At 40.7% G+C, this 13,671-nt stretch overlaps 1 protein-coding gene across 5 annotated transcripts in view; it reads left to right on the top strand.

Moving 5' to 3' along the window:
• The window catches only part of usp34 (ubiquitin specific peptidase 34), a 289,864-nt gene that overhangs the window by 168,614 nt on the left and 107,579 nt on the right, over positions 1-13,671 (top strand). For all 5 annotated transcript variants that reach the window (XM_070889641.1, XM_070889638.1, XM_070889640.1 and 2 more), the window contains exons 42-47: positions 1,326-1,489; positions 11,628-11,693; positions 11,789-11,935; positions 12,026-12,082; positions 12,193-12,270; positions 12,856-12,950. In XM_070889641.1, the coding sequence (XP_070745742.1) occupies positions 1,326-1,489; positions 11,628-11,693; positions 11,789-11,935; positions 12,026-12,082; positions 12,193-12,270; positions 12,856-12,950 (607 nt within the window). The remainder of the gene's footprint in view (positions 1-1,325; positions 1,490-11,627; positions 11,694-11,788; positions 11,936-12,025; positions 12,083-12,192; positions 12,271-12,855; positions 12,951-13,671) is intronic.

Here is a 13,671-nt window from a genome sequence, read left to right as displayed (position 1 = left end):
GCTCTTGGAGGTGATGGTGTTCACATGACATTGCTGCTTTTGTCCTCAGTAGTACAAGTAGGAGGAGGGGGGCAGGGGAAGGGGGAAGGGTTTGGGGCATGGATGCTGTCAAAACCTTATAGTTGGTGGTAAGACTGAGGGCTCAGGAGGTGAGCCACTCATCACAAACTACCCAGCCTCTGCCCAACCCTTACAAAAGCAAAATACTGCGATGCTGGAATCTGAAATAAAAACCGAAAATGCTGGAAATCTCAGCAGGTCAAGCAGCATCTGTGGCGAGAAACCGAGTTAACGTTTCAGGTTTGTGACCCTTCGTCAGAACTGGAAAAGTTCAAGATTTAACAGATTATTAAGGAAATGCAGTGGCAGTGAAAGGTGGAGGGGAGGAAAGAACAGAAGGGAAAGTTCGTGATAGAGTGGAAGGCAGAAGAGATTAAGAGACGGAAGGGATGATGGACAAAAATTAGATGGTAATGGAACAATATAAGAAACAAAAGATGAGTTTAAATGGTCTGCCCTACTCTTGTTACCTAGATGTTAGCATGACTGGTCCAATTAAGCTCCTGGGCAGTGGTGATGGTGGGGGGATTCAGCAATGGTGGTGCTGTTGAATGCCAAGGGAGGATGATTGAATTTTCTCTTCTTTGAGATGGTCATTAACTAGCATTTAAATGTGGCACAAATGTTACCTGCCACTTGACTGCCCAAGCCAGGATGTTAGCAAAGTCCTGCCATCTGCTGGTATGGCCTGCTTGAGCATTGAGTATACAGTCCAATAGACAACAAACCTTCTCAGTGTGAACTGAACATTGTCCTTGTGCACACCTTAAGACTCTTTGAATATCTACCTTATGGTGCAAGTTCCAGTAGAAAAGCATGCACCAAATATTGGTCTGATGAATGCTCCAGCTGTTGCTAAGTGTTTTCTCTGAGGAAAACTTTATTTTGCTTGAATTTATCTGATCCTTGCCATGTCCCATCTACACATGCCTTACTCTCCAACATTTCAGCATCAGCAAAATAATTTCGTAACTGGCGATACGTTTTAAAAAAAAAAGTCAGCTTTTTTAATTTTAATAATGTCTGTGAATGAATTATTTAGACATAGAAATACATCTACACGATATCACAAAGTGAAAGCTTCAAAGACTAAAAGTTGGCAGTGTTTCTGTAAAATAATCTGAATTCTGAAAGGAATAAGTACGAGTAAAAGAGATGAAATTATTAATTTTATGATGCATTTTCATTGGTTTGCACAAGTTGATGTAATCTCTTTCGAGCAGTAGCACAATTATTTTGATTTTAAATTCACTTTTTTTATATAGCATCTCATGCACCATACAAGTGGGATTACTGGCCTCATGATGATGTACGAGCTGAATGCAGGTTTGTAGGTTTGACGAATCTTGGAGCGACCTGTTACTTGGCTTCCACCATTCAACAGCTCTATATGATACCAGAGGCCAGACAGGCCATTTTTACAGCTAAGGTAAGTACCGTTGAAACATTGCAGCTGATTGATGTATATCGCAAGATGAGCATGTAGTTGAATCCAGTCAAGAATCAATCCAGGGGTTAAAGTTCATTACTTTATAAATCTACCAGTAAAAATTAGAATAATTCATTTGTTGTGATCCAACATAAATATTAAGCTCTTGAATGGCTTTGAGCCTTGATTTTATTGCAGAGAAGGTAGACAACTCAGTTTGCACTATAATGATAGATTGATTGTTTTACTGTGTTAATTTTTAACTAGAACTGGTGAATCTCCTGTGGCCTTGCTCAGTTAGTTGGCAGATTCTGGAAAAGTTGGTTTGTTTCAAGACTTGACTCTTGCTCCTATATCTAGGGATGCTCTTTTAAGACATCTCTTCTTCCAGGATACATGAAAAAGCTAGTAAACTAATAGGCAATCTTTCTGTCGCCTCTTGTGTCCAACCTCTCCATGTGTATGAACATGTGTCTTTATTTCCTTTCAACTCCAGTTTTTGTTCCTTCCTAGCTGAAGAGACCATCCGATGCACACTTTTTAAAAAGAAAAAAATAAAGACCCACTGCTGTCTCCTGCCATAATTTATTATTTTTCCAGGACCTCAAAACTGTGCAATGCTTTACTGTTCATCTTTCCTCATAACAATCTAGCTTTTAAAACCCAAGCTTGCCGTCACCTAAGACATTTGGAAGCCTTCAACTTTTACCTCAATATCTCAATTTAAAACAAACTGCAGGTAACAAGTTCAACAGTACAATAGAATAACACCATTCTGATGTAATAACAATGGGCCGAAAATTGCAGTTAGAGGCTTCCTTCGGACGAATACCTCCGACCAGAAAAAAATCTACGAAAATACCGGATGATCCCGGAGGAACGTTGGATTCCAGTCGGAGGCCTTCATTCGCTGCGCAGCGTATGGGAACAGGTGTTTCAGATACGTACGCATATGCTGGAATCACGTGGGCCTGGACCACCAATCACTATCTAGTATTCTCATTGGTAATAATGGGAACTCCGTTTGTACGGGCTCCCATTACTGTCAATGAGAATACCCCCCTAGAAAAAGAAACACAAAGCACAATAAATTTTAAAAAAAAACACCTCACGCATTTAAAATTAATTGAAATTGAATGCAATTAAATGTTTTAGAATTTAAAAAAATATATTTTTAATGTGTTTTAATAGGGTTAAAAATAAACTTCCCTTAATGGACAGGGTTTTTAATTTAAAAATGTGATTAAATTTAATTTTTCTATGTTTTAAAACTCTTACGCTGGTAAAAGTAAGCTATATGCCTGCTTTTACCAGGTGTAAGAGTTTGAAGGACATTAGTTGGGCAAATAGCCCAATCTCTGCCCTGCGGGAATGCGTTGGATTTGTCGAAAGACATTTTGACTGATCGGAAAAGCCGGTTCTCGGCGCATGCGCATTCCACGTCGAGAACCGGCATTTGCGAGATCTCGCCGGGTGCAATTAGTACGCACCCGGCAAGGCCGCAATTTTCAGCCCATTGTAACTTGAATTATTAATCAGTACTTGCTTTGGGAAGGTAACTCTTTTATAGTGTATATATCAAGACAACAGCACTATGCTTCAACTGTTATTTTAAAAGTGGGATGACAATATAAAAATGTAAGCTACAACCAGATCAGTGGATGTATAGGAATAGCTTACTTCCTAGCACTGATAGTAAATCTGATTTTTGGCTCAATGCACTAATCCAAGCATCTGTAAATTGAGGTAAGGTTTCAAGTAGTATGTAATTCCACGTCTTCTCGCTTTTTTGTTTTTCTTCCTCTGCCAATATATAAATTTTGTTGTACTAATACAAGTCAGAAGAAGTGATCAACTGTACAGTGCTCTGGTCAAACCGCACCTCGAATACTGTGTCCAGTTTTGGTTGCCGAGAAGCAAGGAAGATATTCAAGCACTAGAGCCAGACTGGAGAAATAGATAAAAATTATAGATAATAATTGAGAATAAGTGTAACTAAGACCAGGGTAATGGAAAGCCGATTTTGAGGGGCTGAGAATAGAACTTGGGATACTGAAATCGACAACAGTAAACAATGATGTAGAAGAGAGTCCAGGAAACATCTACTCCACTAAAAAGCAAGAAAACTAAACACTAATGAGACACCATGGATGAATAAAGACATTAGGGAAAAATTGAGAGTAAGGAAAGAGGCATACACTAAGTACCTGAACAGCACGGGAGAGCATGACCGGAGAGAAATCAAAAAAACAATTAGGAAGGCAAAGAGGAATTATAAAGTTAAATTATCAAGATCAAAAAACAAAATAATAAAATACTCTACAGGCACATAAATAAAAAAGGGAAAGTCAAGATGGGAATAGGGCCACGAAGGGATGATCAGGATAAAATCGCAGGCAGTGATAGTGAAATGGCAGAAATATTAAATAATTACTTTGCTTCAGTATTTACCAGGAAGGCAGATTAGGTGGACATGACATTGGAAAATGAGATTAGAAATATTTTTGCTCAATTTTCCCCAAAGCTTTTTTTTGGCGTACTTGAAGAGTTACGCACGTTTTTTGGGGGCCCAAATACGCCTTAAAAAATGTTCTAAGTTTCCCTGTTGGATTTCTTCATTTTGGCATGGCCTAACCTGTCCTTTTTGTTTTGGAGGTGGAGTCTTGATCTGCGCCAAAAAGATCGGGTTGCCACGGTAACCAGGGACACTTTGCGAGCTGAGGCTGCAAAGTGAAACATACGGCCAGCTATTGCATCAACTTAAAAACACTAAAATATATTGCAGCAACTTACCCCCCATTATTAAAACCGGTCCTGGTCCCAGTCCCCAGCTGCAAGTGCCTTGCCAGTCCCGCTCCTAGCCCTGGCCGAAGAGCTTGCCGGTCCGCTGCCCCGCCCAACCCTGGCCCCCAGTGCCTTACCGGTCCCGCTCCTAGCCCTGGCCGAAGGGCTTGCCGGTCCGCTACCCTGCCCCTATCCCAGGCCACATGGCCTCCTCTCTCCCAGTCCCCGCACCTAACTACACCTGAAAGGCCTTCCAGCCTCCACACCTCTCTCTCTCTCTCTCTCTCTCTCTCTCTCTCTCTCTCTTATCCTTCCTGCTGCTGCTGCCTAGGCATCTACTGCACTTACCTGCGCCGATTTCTTTAACTCTCCAGAAGGTTTTTCTGCAGAGGCCATATATGCTGGCATAAGCAGAACTGGAGTAACTCTCAGTTGGCCAAACTTGCCTAAATGGCCAGAATTGGCGCGGGTGGCAGGTTACGCCCCCTTTGGCTGAAAAGAAAACTTAGCTTTAAAAAAAATCGTAACTAACTGAATTACGCTGGTGCAAATTGATTGGGGAAACTGGATTTTTAAAATAGGCCAAAAAAAGCAGCCTGCTCAAAAAGAACGGAGCAAATCACTGGGGAAAGTTGAGCCCAATATAACTGCATTTAAAATTAAAATGGAGAAATATTAAATAAACTAATCAAACTGAGGATAAAGCCCCTGGTCTAGACTGATTACACCGTACATTTTACAAGTATCGCAGAGGCACTATTACACATATTTAATTTGTTAGAAAAGGGTTCCGTGCCAGAGGACAGGCGGATAGCTAACGTAATACCTATATTTAAGAACGGAGATAGAACATGTCCATGGAATTATAGACCAATCAGCTTAACATCAGTGGTAGGAAACATAATGGAATCCCTACTAAAGGAAAAATTAGAAGAACATCTAGAAACCAAAAATATAATAATGAATAGTCAGCATGGATTTCAAAAGGGAATGTTTTGCTTGACCAACCCAATTGAATTATTTGAAGAGATAACCGAGAGTAGACCAAGATGTAGATGTAATTTATCTAGATTTCCAAAAGGCCTTCGATAGGGTATCACAAAATAGACTAATGAATAAGGTTAGAGAATGCGGAGTCAAGGGACAAGTAGTAGAATGGATAGCTAGCTGGCTTCAAAACAGAAAGGTGAGAGTAGGGGATAAGGGAATATTAGTGGCAGAAGGTGAAACATTGTGTCCCACAAGGATCAGTGCTGGGATCACTGTTGTTCACAATTTATATTAACGATTTAGACTTTGGAGTCAATAACACAATTTCTAAATTTGCGGATGACACCAAATTGGGAGAAATAGTCACCATGGAGGAGGACTGCACCAAATTGCAAGAAGACATGAATAAACTTGCAAAATGGGCATATAATTGGCAAATGAATTTCCTCACCGATAAATGTGAGGTATTATATTTTGGTAAGAAAAATAAGGAAGTCACATTATTTGGAAAATAAGGATCTAATTGGGGGAGAAGAGCAAAGGGATCTCGGAGTACAAATCACAAAGTGACGACTCAAATTAATAAGGCCATAAAAAATGAAAACTGAGGTTTATTTCTAGAAGGATAGAATTGAAAAATAGAGCAGTTATGCTAAGCTTGTATCGAACGATAGTTAGACCATACTTGGAGTACTGTACAATTCTGGTCACCGTATTATAAAAAGGATATAGAGGCACTGGAGAAGGTAAAAAAGATTTACAAGGATGATACCAGAAAGTTAAAGTTATACCGATCAGGAAAGGATGAACAGGCTGGGTTGGGGGTCTCTTTTTTTCTCTCTTGGAAAATAGAAGATTGAGAGGTGACCGAACAGAGGTCTTTAAAATTATGAAAGGTTTCGTTCAAGTAGACACAGAGATGATATTTCCACGTGATGAAGAGCAGGACTAGAGGCCACCAATATGATAGTCACCAAGAAATCAAGTAGGGAATTCAGAAGAAACTTCTTTACCCAGAGAGTGGCACGAATGTGGAACTTGCTACCACAGGGAGTGGTTAAAGCGAATAGTATAGATGCATTTAAGAGGAGGCTGAACAAGCATATGAAGAAGGAGGGAATAGAGGGTTATGCTGATAGATTTAGATGAGGAAAGAGGGGCGGAGGCTTGAGTGGCGCTTAAGCGCCAACATGGACTGGTCGGGTCAAATGGCCTGTTTCTGCGCTGTATATCCCATGTAAATTCGGGCTGTTCAACCTAGAAAGCAGGAATCTGAGAGATGATCTTACAGATGTGTATGTTAGCTAACAACAACTTGTGTAAAGAAAAAATGGACACCTAGCCAAGGAAGGAGATATTGGGAGAGGTAACCAAATGATGGGTTAAAGAAATAGATTTAAAGGAATGTCTTAAGAGGAGAGAGAGATGGATGGCTGTAGAAATGGAATTCTCGTGTATGGGGCCTAGGTACTTTAAGGTACAGCTAGGTGTGGTGGGGCTAAGGAAGATAGGAATTAACAAGAGGCCAGAGCCAGTGATACGGAAACTTCTGGTGGGGAGGGGTTAGGCTAGAAGAGGTTATTGAGGGGGCGAGGCCAAGAAACAATTTAATCGCACAGATGAGAATTTTAAGTTTGAGGCATTGGGTAACCAAGTTAAGGTTATAGAAAAGTTAAATCTGGCATATTATTTAAAATTAAACTCTGACAGTAGAACAAAATAATGAGATTCAAACTGGTAAAAGGTAAATTTAGGACTGATATCTCAGAAGTTATTCATGCAAAAAGTGATCAACACATGGAATGGACTTTCAGAGAACGCAGTAGAGGTGATGGCCTTTGAATCATTCAGGAACCAATTAGATGTTGCAATGGGGAGAATGTAGGGTTTATCTGGATAGGTGAACAGAGATAGATCAAATAACATTCCTCACCTGTTATTATCTTGAGTTTGTGAAATAGTGTTTCTTAGCTGTATTTGTTGTAATATGCTGAAAGGTATTGCAGCACCACCTCTGGAGCAAATAAGAATAATGGGCCTTGTAAATATTTTTAGACGTTATGGCATAATTCTGAGGACAAAGTAAGATAGCAGTTGTTACTGTTAGGAATTATCAATGCAATGATATATGAACTCAGTTTTATATTTAAATCATTACAACACAGAATGGAAAATGAATTCTTAGTTGAGCACATAAAATTTGCAATCATTGTCTGCACTATCTATTAATTATGAAAAATCATCTGTTGTACTGTTACAGATGCAAAACTACCTTGGATTAAAAAAAGAAAGACAGTCATTTCATGTTGGGTTCTAAATGGCTTGGAGCCAAACATTTATTGGGAGCTGCAATTGCTTTCTAACTGATCTCATGCTATACTCCAGGCTAGGACTGGAGATCCACAGGATATCCATGGGATAGTTATTTTGTTCTATCCTTTTTGGAAAAGCAAATAATGCAGCTTGGGAGCGGGCATCTTTCATAAACAGTAAGAGAAGACAAAAGGGCAAACATTATGAATATCGTAATGAGAATTTTTCCTATTTTTCAAACTTGGCTTACTTGTGCACTATGTGACACTTACTTGAAGACCATCCGACAGGCTAATCCAACTTTCAGTGATGGTGACCAATTAATGTAATTACTTTATAAACTGTACGAATCAAGCACCGGGATGCACTTTGAGCATTTAGTTAGAAGCTGTAACAGCTAATTTTATCTCTTTTTATAATACATTCGTAACGTTATATTAGGAATATATGTGCATTTGCCACCTTGTCTTCAAATATTTCTGATCCATCTGCTTGTATCAGTGAAGTAACTGATGTGATATTTGCTAGCTTAGAAAATGTTGTACCTTTTTCCCCTTTCCTCAATGTGGCACTGTATCTTTGTTTAAACATGTCCTGATCTGTCCCTTTTTTAAGAAAAAATTGTTCATCACAACTGATGTCTTGATCAACCTAAAACATCTTGAGGCAGCTTTTTCCTGGTTGTAATTTTTAATTAGAGCTGCTTAATGTAACTTTTTTGAAAAGTATCAACTGCTGTTTGAAAACTTTTGCAAATCTTCCTTTCCACCCTCTTCCACTCTACTGGTTCAGTTGCTAGTTCTCCTAATGGGAGAGTTAACTTTTTTGGCTTACGGTTCTACTCTAATCTTAATAATCTTGATAATCATGGCAAAAAATCTTCCTCCATTGCTTCATTCTGTTATCCACCTATGCCCAACCACATCCGTCTGATCCTCTGTGCTCTGATATCCAATAAGCCAATAAGACTTGCAATGTTGCTGGTACCCTTCCTATAGTGCTCAAGATGTGTGCATCTGAACTCTGAATTCTTATTCCGAATCAACCTTTCCTCTCATTGCAAATTTAACGGTGTTTATCCTGCCCTTAAAAAAGGATGCTCCCTCGTCCTTCTAAATGCCATCCTATTGCCATCACATCACATCAGTACATTTTAAAACTGTGAAAGCTTCTGTTAACTCTCATTCATTAACCTGAAGGCGTTATGGCCGAATTCATGATTGCCTGTGTGGAGTTTGACATGGGCATTCTACTGGTATCATTCATGACTTATGTTCTTGAACTCTGCTCTTGACAACTTCGGTGAATTAATTGTAATGATTAAACCATCTCCCACCAAACTATCTAATTTCTTCAAAAATGGCTCTATCTGTACAGTAGTTGATGATTCATCCTCTGACATCTTTTTCAACAGCTCAAGGGCTCCTAGTGTTTTTTCTCTCTCTCTCTCTCTCTCTCTCTCTCTTGTGGCAGAAATTGCAGGAATTTGTCCTTTTTTCTTGGGAAAAAATTGTAGATCGCTGTAGTTATGTATTGCATTCTTCTTTGTTGCTAAATCTGATTTTTTTTTTTTAAACTTGTTTTAGTTTATTAATCCCACCTCCTGTCTCAGTTTATAGCCACTTGTTCATTTAAGTTAATTAATTCTTGCTTTACTCTCTCTCCTTCCTTTTGCTTTTTCTCCTTCCTTTCGCTTTCTTTTCCCCTTGCTACAACTTCCTTCCTCCCCTTTTAATGTGCCTCGCAGTGCTTTTACCGAATAGGTAATTAGTAGAGCCATTGTTTCAAGCTCCCCACTGGAGTGGAACAAAACTATAGAACCAATGGGAACCTGTACAACCTTCGTCGCCTCCAAGATTGATCCAAGGTCATCCCATCCTCTGTCATCGATCTACAGTACACAGACGACGCTTGCGTTTGCGCATATTCAGAGGCTGAACTCCTAACCATCATAAACACCTTCACTGAGGCGTACGAAAGCATGGGCCTGACACTAAACATCCGTAAGACAAAGGTCCTCCACCAACCTGATCCCGCCACACAGCACTGCCCCCCCCGGTCATCAAAATTCACGGCGCGGCCTTAGACAACATAGACCATTTTACATACCCCGGGAGCCTACTATCAGCAAGGGCAGACATCGATCTCCAACACTGCCTCCAATGCGCCAGCACAGCCTTCGGTCGCTTGAGGAAGAGAGTGTTCGAAGACCAGGATCTCAAGTCTGGCACCAAGCTTATGGTCTACAGGGCTGTAATAATATCTGCTTCCTATATGGCTCAGAGACGTGGACCATGTACAGTCGACATCTCTGAGCTGGAGAAATACCATCAATGCTGCCTCTGCAAGATCCTGCAAATCTATTGGGAAGGATAGATGCACCAACATCGGCATTCTCGATCAGGCCAACATCCCCAGCATCGAAGCACTGACCACACTCGACCAGCTCCATTCAGCGGACCACATTGTCCGCATGCCCGACACGAGACTCCAACGCAAGCGCTCTATTTGGAACTCCTACACGATAGGCAAGCCTCAGGTGGGCAGAGGAAATGTTTCAAGGACACCCTGAAAGCCTCCTTGATAAAGTGCAACATCTCCACCAGCACCTGGGAATCCCTGGCCTAAGACTGCCCTAAGTGGAGGAAGAGCATCCGGGTGGGTGCTGAGCACCTCTAGTCTCGTCGCCGAGAGCATGCAGACGACAAGCGCAGGCAGCGGAAGGAGCGTGCGGCAAACCAGACTCCCCATCCACCCTTTCCTTGAACAACTGTTTGTCCCACCTGTGACGGAGACTGTAATTTCCATATTGGACTGTACAGTCACCTGAGAACTCATTTTTGGAGTGAAAGCAAGTCTTCCACGATTTCGAGGGACTGCCTAGGAGGATGATGGTGATGTTTTCCATGGTCTTAGAACAGTGGAATTCCTTGCCTTCCTTCCTCCTATAGTCTACTAATATTCCAAATTGACATTCTCCAATCATGACTTCAGATTTTATCACATTTTCTTTTAGTCTTTTCAGTCTTGGTCTCTGATACTATGAGCTTTGGCTCTGCTCATAGGTGCCTCAACTTATGAAAAGCTACTGATGTATGCTAAAGATGACTCTAGAACTCTAAGCTCCAAGTTAGGAAGATATTGTTACAATTATTTTCATTGGAGAAAAGAAAATTGAGATGAGAGTATGTTTTTAAGGTCTTTACAACTGCTGAGAAGCATTAATGTAAGTAGGTTATGTGAGTATAGAATTGGCAATTAGAGTAATGCTGCTGATTAATGAAGACTTGAATGAATCGAAGAAAGAACGAACTTGAATTTAAACAACGCCGTTCACAACCTCAGGACATTTCAAAATGCTTCATTGCCAATGAAAAATGTGTGGTTAAGTACAAGCTTTCAGATTATAAGGATAAGTATACACATAGATAATGAAATACTATTCAGAATACAGGTTGTCATCCTGCTGGGAGCATTAAAATGTAGTCACTAGAATATTCCCTGTTTGCAGCTGTCTCCAGCCCAAATCCCTGATTTAATATTGTTTCTCACCTGACTCTCCCCACCTGGTGTCTCCTGTCCATCATGTCCTCTGACTGAACAGATGTGATTAAATCCAAGCAGCATTTTGCCTCACTGCCATTGCTGAGGCTGATTTAACCTTAAGATTTAGCGAATGTGCCGGGTGGAAGGTAACTGAGTAGAGCAGGTAGAACATCACAGGTGAGTCAGCAGGATGGGGCAGTCATTGTCTCTTTCTTTAGTTCATATGAGCAATCCGAAAGTTCATTGAGATGTAAAAGGATTTGTGTGCAATTTATTCATTTAAGCAGGCCATTTATTTGTCATGTATCTCTAAGTGGACTCTGCTGTATTGGTGCTGAACAAATTTAAGCTGTCAATGTTGCCCCATGTCTGGGAAGATGAAATGAGCTTGTGCTTCATGCTTCTGTCCATACATGCAAATTAGTTTATTTCTATATAGAGATATGAAAATCAAAGTGGCAGCATCTATTTTAAGATTTTTTTTGATATTTTCCTCCTTTCTCAGTATTCAGAAGACATAAAGCATAAAACAACTCTTCTGGAACTGCAAAAGATGTTCACATATCTCATGGTGAGTATAACTGGATTATAAGAATTGATATTGATAGCAGCGCTGCTTTAAATGTTCTCAATGATTAATTTATTTTGAAACATCTGCTTGTTTAGGAAAGCGAGCGCAAAGCATATAACCCAAGACCATTCTGCAAAACCTACACAATGGACAAGCAGCCATTGAACACTGGAGAGCAGAAAGATATGACTGAATTTTTTACCGATCTGATAACAAAAATTGAAGAAATGTCTTCTGACCTGGTAAGTTTGAAAGTCATTTTTCATATTTGTTTAACATCAAAAAGCTAAGACTTTCATTGTCTAAAAGTGATTTTATTTTTTTTTAATTAGAAAAACACTGTGAAAAGCTTATTTGGAGGGGTTATAACGAATAATGTAGTATCACTGGTGAGTGTGTGTTTAATTTTTGAAAAGTCAAAAGTGTGAGCCTCTTTTATTCTGAAAGTATAATGTTTATGGTAAATACTAAATTGTAACTAATGCTTTTTTAAATTCAGGATTGTGAACATGTTAGCCAGACAGCTGAGGAGTTCTACACAGTTAGATGCCAAGTGGCTGATATGAAAAACATTTATGTGAGTTACGTCTAATTTTGTAAGCTAAAAGAACACAAGTTGTTAACGAAGAATGAATAAAACACTGATAAATAGTCTGCAAAAGACCCCTAAAGTGGAAGCACTGCAGGAGAATATAACTTGCCAAACATCACCTTTTGTCACGTTTACTTAATATTTTCAGAATAAAATATTACATGATGAGGAATTCTGGGGAGCCCTGTATTATTATTTTGAAAAATTAAACTTAAACATTTATGCACAGATTTTTTTTTTATCATTGTTAATTATCCATAGAATTAATGCCTGCTTTAAAAGTAATTTAGTCATGATCCTTTCTGCAGTAGAAAAAGGACCATCTTTAAAAAATATTTGCATTACTTTGTAATAATATTTTGCTTCCTCATGACTGTAAGTAACCTTTGCACTAAAAGGGACATTTTGTTATGGTTATATTAAAATTAAAAAGTGACACTGATGAACGTGGATTAGTTCGGCCATTTTAATGTCTTAAAATCAGGACAGCATGTCAAACTTCCTTTATTTTTAATTGTATAGTGCAGATTTCATTTTTAGATATATTTTACTGTATGTTTCTCTTTCTAGGAGTCACTCGATGAAGTTACTATCAAAGATACTCTGGAAGGTGATAACATGTATACTTGTTCTCAATGTGGGAAGAAAGTACGGGCTGAGAAAAGGTTTGATTTTACAGTAAATACATCTGGATGCTAGCACTAAATGGGGTCAAGTTTCAGGCTGCACCTAGAACGGCACAGCCCCGTGAGCCATGTCTGATTTCCGCGCTCAAAACCGCGCCGAAAACTTACCTCGGTATTCTCCACTCCCTCAGGTCGATACAGGACCTCGGCGCGGCGCAGCACGAGCTGTGGGAGGCAGAGCCAGGTCCCTGCGCTGAAAACGGTGCCGGGACCTCCACATGCGTGCTACAGTGGGCGCGCATGTGCAGTAGCTCCAGGCGCCCGAAACTGTGTGGGAGGGGCCTGAAGCATGCCGCCCCTAGCCCTAACCAAATGGGCTCACTGGGGCGGCGAAGATCAGGCTGCACCTCCCTCCTCTTCAGCTCCTGCTCTGGCTGTGGGCTCCAGCTTCCTCTCCTGTTCAGCTCACGCTCCCTCTGGCTCTCTCATTTCCCCCTCCCCCCTCCCCAGCTCCTGCTCCATTGCCCGACACCCTTTCCCCCTCCCCCCCCCACCCCCAGCGCTCTGCTGCTTGCCCCCGGCTCCTGCTCCGCTGCACTCTTTTCCCCCCCCCCCCCCCCCAGCTCCTGCTCCACTCGCTCTTCCTTTGGCGGGGCTCGCCTGCCCGGCATCTTGCTGGGGGCGGGCCCCGCCCAAAGTCTTTGGCCAGCTTCTTCACGTCGGCCGGGCCCGTTCAGCCTCTCTCTCCTCTCCCTTCCCT

The sequence above is a fragment of the Pristiophorus japonicus genome, chromosome 9, assembly GCF_044704955.1.
Source record: "Pristiophorus japonicus isolate sPriJap1 chromosome 9, sPriJap1.hap1, whole genome shotgun sequence".
In the NCBI taxonomy this organism is placed as follows: domain Eukaryota; kingdom Metazoa; phylum Chordata; class Chondrichthyes; family Pristiophoridae; genus Pristiophorus; species Pristiophorus japonicus.
This window is presented reverse-complemented; position numbering and strand designations above follow the sequence as displayed.